The sequence below is a fragment of the Varroa jacobsoni genome, unplaced genomic scaffold, assembly GCF_002532875.2.
Source record: "Varroa jacobsoni isolate VJ856 unplaced genomic scaffold, vjacob_1.0 scaffold_905, whole genome shotgun sequence".
In the NCBI taxonomy this organism is placed as follows: Eukaryota; Metazoa; Arthropoda; class Arachnida; order Mesostigmata; family Varroidae; genus Varroa; species Varroa jacobsoni.
Window position 1 is genome coordinate 137,829 of NW_019213807.1, and position 17,779 is coordinate 155,607.

Below are 17,779 nucleotides of genomic sequence, written 5' to 3' on the forward strand. Positions count from 1 at the left end.
AAATTTCCAGTCTAAACGTCTTCGAGACTTGTGCCCTTGGATTGGTTTCTTAAGTTTCTACTTGTGCTCTGCGGCTGTCGTTCTCTCTCGTTGTCGTCGTAGTCCTCTCGATCTGCAATCTTCTGAGCGTCCGTTGAGAGCTGGTCGATATGAAACGTGATGGAAATGATATCACATGTACGCAGAATAGCGTTGGTGAGTGTGCCGATTGGAGTAGCTAATTGCGACACGCCGAGATGCTCGAGACCAAGGTCTGCGGCACGAAGCACGCCTGTCACAGGTGGACCGTCCACCATACGAACGGAACAGGGGCAGGCCTCGCTAGCTAGCGAACTCAACGTGCGGAGAAAATGAGCTCGTAAACGAGATCGCGCCAGCACCTTAGCCGAATCGCTCATCCCAAGATCTGCAAGGATGGGCGTGTAATATACGGTAAAGAAAAACCGAAATATCCATGAATACGACATCGTCAATACGCGATATGCCGATGGAAATTTTTAGTAAAAGATGGTTATAAATTATGTTTGTAAATGAAACTACACAAAATCGACAATTTTACGCCTCTAAAGACAAATTTGAATAAAAAAAAAAAGCAGAATTGAAAAAAATTGCACGGGGAGTACAGTTTATCAGATAGCATACGATAAAGAACGAACGATTAACTCCGAAACGCACACTTTGTATAGCACCGTCTTTAACTTATTTGAAATAGTACAATGCGATATACCATTCGTCCAATTACGTACTTCTGTCTTAAAACACGAATTCTCAGAGCATATGTTAAGAAGATTGCCGGACAAATTTTCAACGTACTCAACAGAAATGAAAACAGCTTTAAAGGACACAATAGAATTTTCTTTTTAAACTTGATTAGTGCGCATTTTGGGGCGCCTCGTTTCCGGACGCAAAGTATTGGTTGCCAAAATACACAACATAAATACCACATGCACGCTGGCTTCTGCCCATATACGAGATAGGAGCCTATCAGAAGAATTCATACAGGTAATTCTAAAAATATTTCTTATTTTGCTAGCATCCTCTATGTCACTGACCTACTTTTTTGCATGGTGTTAATCAACTCGAACTTTTCTACATACACATTTATTATGCTTCATAGCATAAATCCTCAGTGTGTGTTCACGATAACCAGGAAGTTGTCAACAATGATTTGCGTGAGCCATTCAACAATCAGACAGCAATATCCAACAACACCGTATGTTTTATTTGTAAAGCGTAAACCTTTTTTTATTAATCGCACAGTATGCATATCTGTTATGTAGGCAATATATGCTTCTACGCAAATAAAACAAGGCTAGCCTAAACTATTCCACGCAGATATCAGTACCAATTTTCTAATGGAGCATTCGCCCTTCAGCGAGACGTGTTGTTGAAACAATTCACTTTTTATCTCATTTGCCTATTTTGTGCTTTCAGACGTTATCCTGAATTATCCACTTTGGTTTAATTAGGGGATTTATATTTTGTTGATCTCTAGATATGTTTAATTTGACGTAATTTCGTTATACACTGAAATATGTGAACACTAATAATATATAAATTTAAAAAAAATGATGTTGAGGGGTAGAAAAGCATAAATTTCGACGGTCGAAGTCCACGATCGAGACGTTCCCATTTTGCTCACCATTAAATTTTGTAGCGTTGAAAACTAGCACTCAACGAACAACATTTGAAAATTCACTTAAATTTCTATCCAATTGGAATTGTAAGAACCTCGATCTTTCGACTGCCAAGGACCGGAGTTTAGACGTCAACACCATGCGGGAATAGAGCTGAGCGAAATTCGTCACAGTCTGCAAGGATGCCATGCGCGCGAATTTTTAAATATGTCAACAAATAATATACTTTGAAAGCCTACTGTTTTCTAGCGGCAAAGTGAGATAGATCTATGAAGTGAGTGAAGTGTATGTGCCGTGTCCCATTATGGAATGTCTGACCTGACGTTCATGTGAGGTTCGCACCTGAATACTATATCCTATTACCATGATGGATAGGTTGCCAATCGAACAGCAAAAACTGATCGAAGAAAAACGCCTAAAAGCTCTAGCTCGACGAAATGTTACCAGAACAGCCCAACTAATACAGTAAGTACATAAGAGACTGGTAGCGTAAAACGCAAAACTTGTAGCAGCAAAGTCACGGTAATATAAACTTCTAGGTGTATTGGTCGAGTTACCGCGAGCGCTATCGATTTGTAGGCAGTTGTTTTGTCTGACCGTGTTCAGACGATAGTTGATCAAAGCCGAAACTCACTGCGGCGGGCAAATGCTAATTTTTTTGGCCTCATCAATCTGGTCAAATCTGGAGTGAGACAGTGAGCGAAGTCAGATTCATTAAAGAAATAAAGATTTACTGAAGTGGGTAATATCTGCAGGTTCCGATTTCACCCATTGAATTATGCGACCCGCTGTACGTGATGCACTTAGCGGGCTGCTAATATTGAAAGCATAATAACATTCATAATGGTAAGAAATAACTCATCACTGTATGAATGTGAACCTTCTATAAGCACATTAAAATTTTACACATTGTTCTCATGAGAACTCTTTAATTATTATCAATTATTTACAGCGAAAGTTATGGACTATCTATAAGTTATGAAATTGAATTCTGTTTTAGGTCAACTGTACGGGTGGAACAACGAGCAGGCAGCTCCAAACTCGGCAATGGGTTTTTTCATAATGGTGAGGACGTTGTGCCAAAGAAATTTAAGGAAACACCTGAAGATCTAGTTCATTGCATCGAGTGCAATAAAATGTTTCTCGAGTCTGTAGCACGGGTAAAGTTTAACTTGAACGTTTGTGATGAGTGCAGGTAAGTTTTGTTATATGTTCAACCGTTTACCATTTTGTTTTGTCAATGCAAATAGTAAAAATCATCACTTTTAGGGTATCTGGATGGGATACATGGTTGTCATATGCCACATGACACAGTAATTAAAACTCATCAGCCTTGTGAAAGACCGATTTGCATTGAAAAAAAGTCGCTTCCGTTTCTGATGAATAAAGACTATAACAATTTTTTCAAAAAAGCGCGTCTCGTCATAATTAGTTTTCTATGTTCTATGAGCTCAAATACCCCTGGCAGGAATATTTCGAAAACGCATTCTTATGCATATGCTTAATACACATAAACTCACACATCACAAACTCAGGAAATCCAGTGAACGCTATAGGTTCGTGCCTCGTACAGAAGCGAAGACGCTCTTCAAACTAAAAGACTGCGATATTGATTCACGTCCTCCTCCATTGCCATTCCTCTCCAAACCAAACCCACACAGGTAGGCGACAGATCTCTGATGTGTGTATATATAAATAAGTAGAACATGTTTTGTGACCTTGTTTTATCATATTAGGCATTCACAAGTTCTGTTATTATACTTGAGCTTCGTTTATAAATTAGTTCCAAACAGCTCATTGCCTACCTATATGGTACGTATTAAATCCATTGTGAATAACCTTGATATATTACAGAGAACACGGTGCCCCTATGAAACTCTATTTGTTTAGCCAACTGGAGGAACGGGCCCTTCTCGTGTGGGGAAGTCTAGAAACCCTTGAAAAGGAACGTAATAAACGTAGGCAAGACGCTAACAAACGAAGAAAAGCAGGATTTGAAAAGAAGATTAAAGGTGAACTTTCGCACATGCTGTTCATTTAAAATGTGACACCTTAGTGGCCATGCAGTATCGAGTCTGTCAAAAAATATCAACGGTGTGGTAAAAACCGATCCAGACTTTGATGAAGACATTTTAATTTGTTGAACTGATATTAACCCAGGTATAGCCTCGGTAGATTTTAGTTTCAGAAAAACTACCTCTGAGGTTAGAATTAGCTTTATTACAGCAATATCTCGAGTATTGCAGAAATAGGTAGCGCTATCTTCCGTTGTAATCAAACAATGAGACGTCGGAAAAAAACAGACTAATGAGACGAAAGTCGGAAAGAATATTTATTTATTCAAAGATGCAATATCCACTACAAATGATAATATTTATTTCGATCTTTCTGTCTGTGCTTCAGATATGCGACGTGAAATGAGAGCACAATCCTATCAACCTCCAACAAGTCATGAACACACTTACGGAACGGAGCAGGCGGACCCCGATCTAGAGGATGGATATTTCAAAGAATGTACTTCTTGCGGACATCGTCTCAGTTACGAAAAGATGTAACTGACGATGTCATTATTATCCATTAAGATTTATGTGACTACCATGATTCGATCGTAGTTATATTTTGATTACCCAACAAAACTAAAAATCAAAAAAGCAATCAGTGTTTCTGCATGAAAACTTCCTTTACTTAACCTAAATTTCCTAGGACTGTCTCCCTTTTTCCAGTCGAATCTAATATTGAAACGTTAGAAATGTCTGAGATGAATGACTGTATTAACGGCAGCAAATAATTTCTTGATAGCCGGCTAAAGAAGGAAACACTTTTTTTTTATAAGCTCAGTCTTATTTATAACTTTAATAGACTTTAAATAGTCTTAGCAAATATTAATTTATAACATTTTATTGTGTTACAAAAATATATAGTCAGTTATATGTGTAATAGTTTTGGCTATAGGTAGTTAGTGTTTTTCTTTAATATACTGCAGAGAAAAATCGCATTACCTTATCGTAATGTAAGTAAAAAAAGCGGTGTAGTAAAACGCATGTAAGAATGTTAAAAAAACATGCAAATATTAATCAAACTCATTATGATTTGAATCAGTACTCTTTAGTAAATAGCTATGTTGCTATATTTTTATGTGCTAAACTCTTACAAATTAATTGTCTAAAAATAAATTAAAAATATTTATTTAAAGAAATCACTATTACGAACGGAATTAGACAATTTTACCTCAATAAATACTGTTTCAAGCTAGCAGATTTTCTAGAAAAAGTTACCAATTGTCCGATAAAAAATTATTCATAAGAAAATTCTGTGAATATTTTCGGTATACTGGGACTAGCACAGTCTACGGGTTTAATTTAGCAAAGAACATGTGAAATAAACATTTTTTTGGAGTTAGCTTATGTGAATCAAGTTAACTTTTTTAATTCCTCTGGATCCGTTTATTAGGTGTATGTGTTTTCCTAAATATCCATACGAAATATAATGCACAAAAATAAAGAAGAAGAACTCACTTAGCCGTTTCTGTCTGATATACAAGACCTACTTAGTTAGGTAAATACTTGCGTTGCCAAATTTAACACTAAACTTGCAACCTATAGTTACTACTGGTAACACCTTTTACCAGAGAATTGTGCTGAATTTTTAGACGATCCGAGTACAGGCATGGTAACTTCCACTCAACAAAGAATTTCCTGGCAACGGTTCTTCGGAGTCTATCTTTGAACTCTTTCTAGCGAAAGCAGTTTATAGCAGTGTGGCCTCCGTGGGTGGCTTCAAGGAGCTCTCGTTCGTGACATTGAGACTGGAAGTTCAATCTGTAGAAACCAACCGTTAGAGCAGTGCTTTTTGCCTTGAATGGTCGCACACTAGTAAATGCTTGACGCTACACACTAGAACATGAAAATGTGGCACTTCAAAGATGAGAAGTGTCCGCTTATGTACAAACAAATACCTATTTTTATTCGAAGTTTAGAATCACAAATAGCCGTAATTGCTTAATAGTATCTATCGGGACACAACTCCAAAGTGTGCACAAGTGAAGCGAACCTGGAAAGCGGAACCTGTCGAATTAGCGGGTGACCATTGTATAAAAACAAAGCATTTGCTATTGGCTATTGGTATCTTTGTGTGAAACTCGTATGGGATAAACGGGAATTTGCTACTAATTTGTCATGACGTAAGGGAAACTTGCTACCTAGTGGAAAATCGATGATCGTCTGTAAGTATATTACGCTCGCGTTGAATAGCAAAATTTAACTAAATACGGGCTGTTGAAAGCAATATTTTGCATTATTGGAATAACCTGAAATTGTACTTTCAACTCATGTTCAACCACTTGTTTTTAAATATACACCCTTAATTTCTAGGAAATGCGCCATGGAAAAATTGTTCTGTAATATTGAAACATCGAAACTAGTCAGGCTTCAGAATCCTGATAACTGAGTGTAACCCTGTACCTAGACTGTGTGAAGTTCTACGTGAAAGGCTTCGCCTTGTTTCTCTTGTTATTAATGCTGAAACTACATTGCTCAAAAAGGTTTCTTCCAAGGCTATTAATACTACTATTTTTTTTCTTTCTTGACTATTTATACATTTTTTGTATATGATTCTATCAAGTCTGTGCAACTTGAACCATTGAATGTTAAATATTTTAGATACGGATGCAACAGTTTGAGTTACTTGTTGCACCAGCGTCACTAATAAGATGTGTTTTGAATTAAAGTGTAACATGAGTTCATATGAAATCGCTTTAAAGCTTATTTCGAGCAGCAGTGTTCAATCGCTGCAATTGGGACAAAGCACGCAACTGAAAATATGTTTTCGATATAATTGTTTACAAGAAGAGTAATAAAATGTTTTTATTTAGTGCTGTACTGTTTTCCAGAAGTAAAACTACGACTAAAGCTTAAAGCAACATGATGTGTGTTAGTTAAATAGTTATTCAAGAACAAAACCACTTCAGGCCACCATGCATTACAGCGACGTGTTGAGTCTTAGATTAAGGAAAAAAAACATTTTTGTCTCTGCTAACGGTCTTGCTAACGTAAAAAGTCAGCAAGGCCGTATGAACGCCTGAAGTCGGGTACCCACATTCAGTAAGGATCCAAAACATGTCCTGCCGTAATTTCTCTCTTACACAAAGACGACGACAAGTCTTCGTAGAAATGAAAACTTACTTTTATGTTTGTTTAAAACAGCTCTAAAATTTTTTAAACACTATTTAGGACCAGGGCAATGGTAGATTAATGAAGCGTATTTTCCAGACGAAGAGTCAATATGGCGTTAAGTAAATTCTCAGTGAGTGATCGTCATATGTTATATACATCCTGATAGTGAATGGAATATCGTACATGTCGGCAGAACCTTTGTTTTTCAAGTGCCATTTTTCGGCTATGGGACATGCAGCGAAGCACTCCAGAAGTGCTTCAGATCCAGCTGGTAAAAAAGAAAAACGCGAGCGGAAGCATGACCCACAGACAGAATGGAACACTGCCGCCACGTTATCCTTCTAATTTAGCTTAAAAAGTGAAATGCCACTATAACATACTGAATTTCTTAGTCGCTCTAGATAATACCATGATATCTCTAAGCAATTTTACTACAACCTGTATATTTGTTGGTTTTATTATTAAAACAGTTGTGACAACAATTAAATTATGCTTTAATAAAACTGAATTCACAGATGATTGTAAATATGAGTCGGTTGTGTACACTATAGCGTACTACTTTTATTTTAAGTTTTTATTGATTGAACTAAATGATCAATTAGCAAGTTTTATTTTTTGAATATAAATTAATAAAAAAAAAAATATAAAATGACGTAGATAGTTTGAAGCTGATGGTTTGTCGAACTCATTTCCCAATTCAATGGTCTAGTAAGTTAATTTACGTTCGGTTACGTGCGTTCTAGGCGTTTGCAATTTGAAGCACTATCTTTTACATACCGCTTTGCAACAAAGTTAAATTCCTCAATGATTAATATGCTTTCTGAATTGCATTTAGAAAGCGGAAGCAATTTCTGTGCTATTAAGACAGATCCTCTGGGGTAGCAGTCATATTTTTAAGCTTCGACTGCGAGAAGGTCTAATGTAGTAAAGACAATAACACAACATATTTGAAAGCTTAACTATCCGAGTGCAAAAACACGATCTAGTTTATTTAACCATTTGGAATCGTCAATGCTAAGAAAAGCGCTTCTTCTTTATCTTTATTTTTTTATGACATTACATTCAAACAGCAAAAGGGAAGCTTTCTACGAAGTCTAGCCTGTTCATTCTCAGATAATTTGACTGCTTAAAGTGAATTCATCCTAAGATCAACATTGAGCAGAGAAATTATTGGAGAAGTGTTGTTTTTGTAGGAATCTCTCGGTAATATCTACATTTGTTTAAAATAACAGCAGCTCCAAAGGCTGTAAACATTTAGATTTCGGCTATGCTTCAAGTGTGTCATCCTCCATGCTATATTAGCCACTCTATTAGACACTCTTAGCAGAATAGCCTCGCCAGAAATTTATGCATGCACGAATCCGTTGGCTGTTGTTATGTGAACTGCATTTGCCGTTGAATAGTCGGGCGTAATTTCTATCAAAGGTATATGCCTGTGTGTTATAACGGTGTACATAAATTCCGAAAAAGCCTATTAAACCGACCACAGGCTCAGCCTCCTTCCAGTTTCCAATACACTAATCGTAAATAGTTGGTTTATCATTGCAAAATGACAGAGATCAGTTTTCTGTAAGTGTACCACACAGTACGTGTGTCAATTTTGGATTTGCCTTTTTTTGAAGCTATTTTGCTATGTTTAAGACCATCAAAATGGAATCCTTGTCAATTACGAGCTATTACATCGCAATTATTCATTGGGAGCATAATTGCTATGAAATTAGGCGGATGCTTGGAATTAGAAAAATTGTCACTCGTTTTAAATGATTTTAAGGATAACTCCTATGTGGCTTATCTCTTACAGGTAGTCGTTGTAACATTATTACCTAAATTCAACAACCTGTTGGACTGTATACGCGTACATTCTCCGGCATCTCACTTGTGCAACTTGCTAGGAAAGGGCATAGTGTTCGGGGAAACATTGCCGATACCCTCTCCGTTAGGCAAGGAAGCTAGCCTATCCATTTGATAAATGCGTCTCCATTAAAAGATAGTGCAATGTATCACCTTCGAAATTCATAGGAAGCATCAACTTTTTGATTAAATCGTATCAGCTAGTACAAATCGAAATTATAACCAGCTGTGAGATGGTGAATGGTGCTAACAATATGCCACATCCTCTAACATAATAATTAGCTGTTTTGCACCGCCCTTCATTGCAATCATCTGAGTATTTATTTATTCATATCTAAACGAAGCTAGATTTGTTTTTCTGCAGTCGTTCAATACCAGCGTGTGATACTAGGATTTTACCTTGCACGCAGTGCCTCACGTTTGCTCTTGGCTTTGATAGATACGTTAATTACACCGGTGACTTTCAAGCAGATATTTACGTAGAAGAAGAGCTAATGTGAGGGAGAGTAAGTTAAAGCTAAATGAACTGCGCAAGTAGGTTAATTCTTATTGTTTTTCTGTTTGTAATTAGGATGTTTGGAGTTTTGTTTGTAACATGGAAGGTTTAGAGAATCTTCTGAGAGGTCAATTAAATTTCAAAACTAAAAATAAGGACCAGAGAATAGATGATTTTTTCCGTTGTTAAAAATTGGCTGGTTTTAAACGTGACAGGTTTGCTTGCGACTAGGATTTCAGTTTGAAAAATAATTGATTTCACCAACTGGACACCGAAAGGTAAGCCCGTGCAGTATTTGTAAACCAACGCTAGGTTAATGTAATTCTGCATTTCGTACAGATAATGCTAGATATTTTTTTTCAGTAGCGAGGATAGTCACAATAATAATATTATGCGGTCGTGTATGATAACAGCATCTATCGACATCTACTAAAGATAGATTTTTTGTTCTCAATGTGCGCACATGAGTCAAGAACCCTATGTGTTAAATGACAAACTCCAACATTAATTTCAGAACGGTATTCATGCAGCTTCATAGCTTTAAACTATATGCATCTGGTAACCTAAACGAAAAGGTCACTAAGAAATTATGATTAAGCTAAATGTAAACCACATTACGCAGCTGTCACCGTCAGGAAGTCTGAGTGAGATAGACACTAACAAGATGTAGACTCGATAGCCCCGTTTCGTAGCCATAGCTGTCAACTTATACAACCATTTTGTATATTGGTACGACCTCAACGGATATGCCGAATTGAAAGCCTTTTCCGGACTCTAGACAGTCTCTTTTTACTTCGATAATAAAACACAAAACCAGTTGAATCTACTACCAAATCGAATTCGTACCGAATTCGCTTCTTTAAAGTAAGTTGCCGTATATGAACAAGCGCAGTATTCAATGAGGAAATTGCTTTCCGACATGGGTGTTGTTTCCATCATGAGGAGCATAAAGAAAAAAAAAAACATCCGACCGGAATATATTACTCATTGTAAGATCATTCTAACCTAAGTTCTGGTTAGTTTAACTAGAAGTGACCAACCGGAGCTTTCCCAGAGAGAGGAAGGAGCATGCTCGACGGTCATCAATTTGCGGATCTTGTTATAGATTTCTGTTAGTTGGCAGAATGCGATCACAGCGAATATAGCAAATGGAGGATGACGTGTAAATGACATGGAATATGATCTCCATATAACAACATCACATTAAAGTGATAAGTTACTACTATTAAACCCTGCAAATTACCATACACAGAAATATAAATGTAATTGCGATTCGGTGAAGCCGACATCTCAATCTGTAGAATTGCTAGGGCCTTGGGTGATGAAATAACTCCCAGATTAATAAAAAAAATTAAGCAGTTTGAGATGGCCGCAGACGAAATCAACCTCGTGTTTCTTTGTTCTGCTAAGAAAGAAAAATTTATTGTCGTGTTGGGTTATGCTCTCTCACATAAACGATATATTGTGTCGAGTTCTTAACACGTTTTCAGGCTAATTTTTAAGTCCTGGTGAGGACGCTGGCGGAGCAATTGAAAACACTTCCTGCACTGATAACCTTCAATATTGATTCGAGATAACTTGCTGATAGCAGAAAATGCGTAGATACGCATGACTCACAATCAACTTAACGGACGTCTGATCACCTTGCGACGTTTACAAAAAAACAATTTGCCTATTTAGATGCGATTTTTAATAGTTGACACAGACAGTCTTCAACAGACTCGAGATTTTTATTGCAATTTGAAATAACTGTTATCCTAAAATAGTAATCTTCTTTTTGCGGGGAAATATATATTGATTATTCACTATTTGGATTTCATATATCTGTTTCTTTTTTGGTTCAAGTCAATATACAACTCAATAGTGCTTAATTTAGTCAAAAATTTTTATCACCACACATATCATTACACACAGTTAGTGCTTTAACCGGTGCGCGATCGACTGCTCCATCTACATCGACGAAAATTGAACGCGAATGACGCGGCGGCTTCCATGGCATCCGCTAGGTGGCGCCGTAGTTTCTGCCGCCTACGGCATCACCAGTGCTGTGGCGTTCTGTTTTCTAAAGGTACCACCGTCAGCAACCAGCTTCAGAGCCTTGTACTGTGCTTTTGTTGGTCCATACAGCGACTACCACCGGCGACCAGAGTCAAATTGTCCGCCTACATCATGCCGTCGACCTGCAGCAATGGGCGACCTATCCAATATCCAACGATCACTATTATTCCTATACTTATTCTGACCGCTATGTGCTCTACGAGCACTTATCTAACTGCTATGTCCATTGAATCAATGCACTTTCTACGGCGCTGCCGCGCAGCCTTCAGCGCCACCATCACCCCTACCGTGAGCACCAGCGCGCCATCGTTGTTGTTATGGTTTACTCAGAGGAGAGTGGGAAGGGCAGCCGATAGGAAGATTCCTCACACACGACCTTAATACGCCGCCGAATAGCGAGCTGCTGTGCGGCGCTCACAACCAGCAGCCGGATCGGTGTCGCCGATTGGAAGAAGGGGCCAACGATGAACGGAACGAAGCGACGGCAGATGGTGAATGTCAAGAAAATACGTTTCGCTGCTGTTCGTAATAACTGAGGGACGCAGAAAGCGAAGCCAAAAAGAGGCAGTTCTACTGTAGCCTGGCCGGAAAAAAAAGATCCGCGAAAGCTGCCGGATAACTACGGTATGCTGCTTTGTCCGTGGCCTACACTTACTAGAACGATTGGTACTGTACTAGTATCGTAATTATAATAACAATGCGGCAACTAGTTTTATCGACATCGTTGCGCTTTTACTGACTCCTACAGTTGCTGTCGTCACAAGAAACTCCCAGCCAAAAGCAAGCATAGTTCACTAGCTTACAAATACTTCAGCACAGGTCAGCGGAACGTCATCCGTTCATTAAAGGAGGACAGCGACCACAAGCGGCGGCGGCGACAACGGCAACTGTGTCGCTAAGTCGTCGGACGAACGGGCAAGCGACAAACGACAAGGGCAGCGGCCCGCTAAAAACTACCAGGGCGACAGAACCGTCCAAGAGGAAGCCGACGACAGCTAAATCGACAAGCGTATAACACAAATAGAAAATACAACAGCAACAATATTAGAACTACTCTAATGACAACAGCTTTAACGAGAACAAGGTGAACGATAACGAGTCTAACAAATTTTGTGCGTTCGGAGCCGCGAACTTGTGTGTCGAACCGAATCGTTCGCCAATAGTGAAACCGCGCTTTTAATGTAGAGCTAGCTCCATTACGATAAAGTAGTTTGTCGCTTCGATCTTGCATAGTGTTGAAGTTTATCTCAAAGAACAGAGTAGTTTGAGACGTCGAGTTCTCAGCATGAAGAAGATCAGATTGCTACCGCTTCCGAGTGACCGTTTGGAATCAAATGAGAACACGACATAGTAAAACATGGACTGCTCATCAGCAATACGTACTAAACAAGTACAACAACAAGTGTGAATTGAAGCACTGTGCTATAGAAAGAGATATATTGCATAAGACGAGTGAAGCGCGGCGCGACGCTGAATCGAAAGGGGATAGCGTAACATAAAAAAAAAGACTAAAGAAGTGGATTGGCAACGAGGATAGCGGAGTAGAAACGCTAGAGATCGACTGTGTAGTGCCCATATGTGGATTTATCTTTCGAGTGTGCCGTCGTATGCGCGCCCCTCTACGCGAACCTGTGGAGAGCGTCGACAGCATATCACTAGCAACCAGTGAGTGTATGATTACTCGCTACTCCCCATTTGGTTGATTTTGCCCGGTCACTTTTTGGCTGGCCCACGAACTCGTCCGACGCGGAACGGCGCTGCTGTACTTAGCTCGACACAATTCCAACGCTGGCGCCACCGTTGTCAACGATGTTAACAACACGTTAATGTTGCATCGAAGAGAAAAAACAGGAGAAGGATAAAGACTGTTCGAGTCGCTGTAGCAATAGCGTCTGCGCCAGTGTTCGCATTCAACACGTTGTCGCCGCGTTTCAACGTTGGCAAAGCGTCGACCAAGCGGCGACTACTGACTGACTAGCATCCGTAATGATCCAATGTCGACAGGCCTCGCAGTCACGGTGCTGTGGGAAGCGATCGCGAGAGGACAAAATAGAGAAACAAATGAAAAAAAAGAACTGAGATACAGGTATAGTGGACATTTGAAAGCAAAACTGGTTTATTTGACAACAAACAAGTTAGTTAAAGTTAGTTGAGCTGAGCTTAGGTAGCAAGCGTCGCTAAGCGAAACAAGTAAGCATGCTACGACCGTTGGTGGTAAAACAAAGAATAGGACGTGACTGTGGTGAATATGTGGATTTGCGCGTAGAAACCGCTGACGAAAGAAGCATAGAACCCAAGTGGTGAACGTCCAAGAACCGCTGTCGTTGCCTCCACTGGCTGGAAGGTATCTTGTCGTCGTAGAGATAGTACTACATAGAAGCTGCCTACTGCTCGACCGTCAGCTGGACGTTGCTAGAGGAGGAAGACGCGGTAGGGCAATGGGGTCGGCGTATATACGCCTGTTCACTGAGATGCCCAATTATCCCTTCCGTTGATAACGTTCGGGCCAGTAAGATGCATAGTGCGCAGCTTTGTTTTTTTAGAGTTGTTAGCAAGTCACTGTTGCTACTCTTCTTGTTCTAATTGGCTATGGCGAGTCTACAGCGAAACATCCAAATGCAGTTGCTTGAAGCAGAACTAAAATCTCGATAAATTCAAATCTAATAATAAAGACGGTGCCAGTTAAGCAACCGGACTGAGCGGTCGACAATTCCTCTCCCGCAAAAGTCAAACACACAAAGTTGACGCCGTGCTTATGAGTACAAATTGCGCTTAGTGTTAGTCACCGGCGGGTGCCTTGCAGAAATTTATTCGCGGAGCTGTGGAACGATATGAATAAAATTTTAAATGTTGTTATAAAGGTTAGAAAGTTCATTGGCGTCTTTCGTGTTTTCGTGATGTCACTATGAGGAACTACCGCTAGAATTTGGTTGGTTCGCGGCGGATCTGAGAGCTGAAACAGGTAGACAGAACGAGAAGGGAGCAAGGACGTCGTTGTTGAAAGTAGTGCTAGACGGTGACTGTGAGTTTAGCGAAGCAAATTAGACAGTTTAAACGAGACAAATTTGAGCTTCCACTGCGATAGAGATACGCGACAACACATTGTGACACGCAGCTTGGAAGGCACCAACAATCATAAAGAAAGGCAACACAATCCAACTAGGTCGACCTCTGTTTCAGCATAGTAAGGGTAAGTGTAAGAGGAGTCATTAGCATAAGCTATTATTTCAGCTAAATTCGTACTTGGAGGGCGCGCTTCTCACTGTTGCCTAAGATCCATGGATACTAAATAAGCCAAAATGCTGTTCAATTTACCACTGCATTGCGGACATACATCGTTGAAGCTGTATGGTGAATATTTTTGATACGAGAAAAATTATATCCTGTAGTGGTAGTAGTGTGTCGGCATTTCAAGTAGTCGTCATTCAAACATAGATTTCATCGCTCTATATAGTGTTCGGCACAACTGTCTACAAAGCTTTACTAGGCTGACTACATGGACAAATAACTAAATTCTAAAAAAAACTAAAAATAAAAAAAAATTTAATGAAGATGTGAGGGCGGCTCGAATATAAACTAACGGAGCCTTTGTTCAAGTAGGACATCGGAGGAGGATGAACGCAATGCGACGTCGGTCGACCGTGTGAGGCGGTTGGCTCGGACTAGGGCAGCCATCTAGAGGGCCAAAAGGCCAGATTACTGTGATGAATATTTTGTACTTGCCGTTATCATTTGCGTTACCCTGCATGATGATGCCCGCACACATTATTGTATTCTAGTTGGGTGCCGCAGGGACGGAAAACGCCTGTTCGAAATCGTATACAGAAGCCAACAGTCCTTGCTAACTTGTCGATGATACTGTCAGAAGTGCTCTACACTTGTATATATAGCATATATATAACGTGTCAAACTTTAGGATCGCTTTGCATATCACATGGATGAGTTCGATATTGGATTTTGTCTCTAAGCGTTACACCCCATCGAAGTCGGCATTTAATTAGAAGTAAAATTTTAAGCGACAAACTGTCGTTCATTATCAAATCGCATTCAGTTTCCGCGTTCAACTGGCACTGAAATAAATATCTGTTCAATACAACCTAATGCATTAATTTTTCTGACAATTATCTCAGTTCTGACTTGCACACGTAACGATGGAGGTACAGGAGCGATTTAACAATTGTTCGCTGTGCTTGCTCGTGCCATACATATGCACGTAGGCGCACGTATATATATGTTCATATTAAGCACAGTGTAACTAGGGCCACGACGACATGGCTGCGCGACATCTTCGGTTTGTCCCCTTCAGCTCCCTCGTGTTGTCCTCGAACATGTCAGAATTTAGTTTCAATCATTGCTGCGCTGACTTCCGTTTTTCTTCCGTCCTTATCAGAGAAGGACCAGCTAATGGAAAATATTTTCCCTTCTAGAGCTGTACTGACTGCACACGCGAACAGAATCCACTTCGGCTACTGCCATAACCACGATTGACGCTACTCTACATTCTAGAAGCAAGATCTCGTAGGGTGCAGTTTGGCATTTGTCGACTAAGGCTATTAAGGCTCGCTTTCGCGTAGATCGCGATTATCCGTTGTAGGTCGTACTGTGTGCTTATTTGTGGAATGGTATAAGTGGAATGGTAACACAAAATTATAAGAAAAGCAGCGTTTTTGCTCGACTTAAATCCACCCGACAAAGGTTAGCAGCACGAGATAGACACTAAAGGTGTTCTGTTGTGTACTATCTCGTGTGGAAATGAATGTTAGCCAGTGTGACACTTGGTGTTCTATTCGGGATAAATAGTTTGGATTGTTTTGTCATAACGAATAATACTGATTGGCCTTCTATTGCTTTCACCGAGTAGCGCATCGATATAACAATCTTTTTTACGATCAATGATAAACGGGTGAAAATGAAATGGAAGTAAGTTTAACTTAAGAATTAAAAAATCCGAGTAATTAGTCATAAAAGGCTTGTACAAATCGAAAACAACAACTTTCTATATTGGCCGTGACATTTTTACAGCACTTGCCGATAAACATCCTACTGCAGATGATTGCAGCGAAAAAAATCTTTCTATCCCACCTCTAGAGCGTTGTTTGCCCTGTGTGAGATTACTAGGCGGACTTCTACTTGAATGGGGTTTGTAAGACAGAAGACACTGGCTGGCTCAGGAACGAGACGAGGTTTTTGCACGTTATCAGCCCACTTTATCATCCTGGCTATTTATTTATAATTGATTGAAACAGGCGTATAAGTATAGCTTCGAGTTCCAAAATGATGTTTTTTTATTATGTAAATTCTTGCCTCGTCCAGTTTTATGAGTGCGTTATCAACCGCCTTAAACACGAGCAAGGGTTGCGAAACGAAAGCCATCAATCCGGTGTCGGCTGAGACTGTTGTTTATTGAAGACTTGCTAACAATTTAATTTCGGCTTTACGCCAGTTACGTAGTTGCATGGTCGAAATTCAATAAAGATCAGTAAACTTTTGACACATGCATAGTTTGCTAGTATCGCGATAGACTAAAAACCAAGCCTGGATCTGGAAAAGGATAATCGAGTTCGAGGATAATCGAGGATAAATCTGGGTTCCGACATGAGAACCCTGTAGAAGAAGATTATTCTAAGCATTGATTGTGGTGAGTAGTTCTTTCAATGGAGCAAATCGGTTTCAGATTAGGTCGGATATAGCCATCATTTCTATTTGTTCATCTCCGATTTACACTTACGCGTTGAAGTCGTGATCTGTTTTCCATTTTAATTGCAATGGATAGGGCGTGAGAGGTCATCTTTTATTTCTACCGTATGTAATTTCGTTTCTTCAATCTGACGTCGGTTTCCTTTACATAACGGAAACCTTCATCCAGGCTGAGTTTAGGTCACCATGCGCCATTTTGTCGAATCGTTATCGATCGTCAAGTAACTCTTTCAGGCCGTATACATGATAAGGCCTCGTGTTTAAGGGATACACTATTTTTGCCGATAAGCAATCATTCTGCGAAAAGGCCAAAGCTTCGTCGCTACAACATAGTAATTACCTATCTATAACAGTTAACGGTTATTTCGCCTGAATGGCTATGAGTCTTCCGCTACTGTTTAGTAAACGCGTATAGTAACGGGAGTCGATTTTCGTTATACTTCAGTTTAGGAAGGGCAACTTCGATCGCCTCACCCATTGCCTTTCTTCTTGGGACTGAACAATCTTCCGTTTACGTAGAGTATAGAACCAATTGTCTGGTGGCAGATTCGCATTATCCTTACATCATCCAATATATATATATATATATATATACTTTACTATACAGTAAAGCTTATTCGGATTTGAAGAGATTCGAAAGTCAGTGTTGTGTAGATAAATCCTTTCGAATGTGATAAACGTGTGCCTGAAAAAGTTGTGTACATGGACATTGGAAACTTCTAAAATAAGACACGCAAAGTAGGAATATCTCTAAGAATGCTCAGAAGCACATCTATTTTCTTTAACCAAAGGTGGTAAAATCAAATTAGAAACTTTCAGGTTTCTAATTTTTTATCGATTTCTGTTGTTATTAAAACCAACATTGTCCA

The 17,779-nt window shown here is 39.4% G+C and overlaps 3 protein-coding genes across 5 annotated transcripts in view; 2 read left to right on the forward strand and 1 right to left on the reverse strand.

The window, feature by feature from the left end:
• Positions 1-11: 11 nt before the first annotated feature.
• LOC111264859 (gem-associated protein 7) lies at positions 12-7,347 on the reverse strand. 2 transcript variants are annotated; one of them, XM_022841087.2, is made up of 2 exons: positions 5,263-7,347; positions 12-406 (listed from the first exon to the last, which is right to left on the reverse strand). In XM_022841087.2, the coding sequence occupies exons 1-2, from the start codon at positions 5,303-5,305 to the stop codon at positions 12-14; spliced, it is 438 nt and encodes a 145-aa protein (XP_022696822.1). In that variant the 5' UTR covers positions 5,306-7,347. The 2 variants fall into 2 exon arrangements, with proteins under 2 accessions (XP_022696822.1, XP_086826356.1); XM_086970230.1 differs by lacking the exon at positions 5,263-7,347 and adding an exon at positions 1,643-1,783.
• Positions 1,898-5,047, forward strand: Xpac (DNA repair protein complementing XP-A cells homolog Xpac). Its single transcript, XM_022841081.2, has 5 exons — positions 1,898-2,102; positions 2,638-2,832; positions 3,173-3,298; positions 3,492-3,649; positions 4,041-5,047. Exons 1-5 carry the CDS (start codon positions 2,002-2,004, stop codon positions 4,190-4,192), a joined length of 732 nt encoding a protein of 243 aa, XP_022696816.1. The 5' UTR covers positions 1,898-2,001; the 3' UTR covers positions 4,193-5,047.
• A 4,234-nt stretch (positions 7,348-11,581) lies between the features above and the next one.
• Positions 11,582-17,779, forward strand: part of LOC111264851 (uncharacterized) — a 61,237-nt gene continuing 55,039 nt past the window's right edge. Inside the window, exon 1 of one of the 2 annotated variants that reach the window (XM_022841063.2) lies at positions 11,582-13,299. The gene's annotated coding sequence lies outside the window, so the exon portion shown is untranslated. The other variant, XM_022841061.2, reaches the window with a different exon arrangement.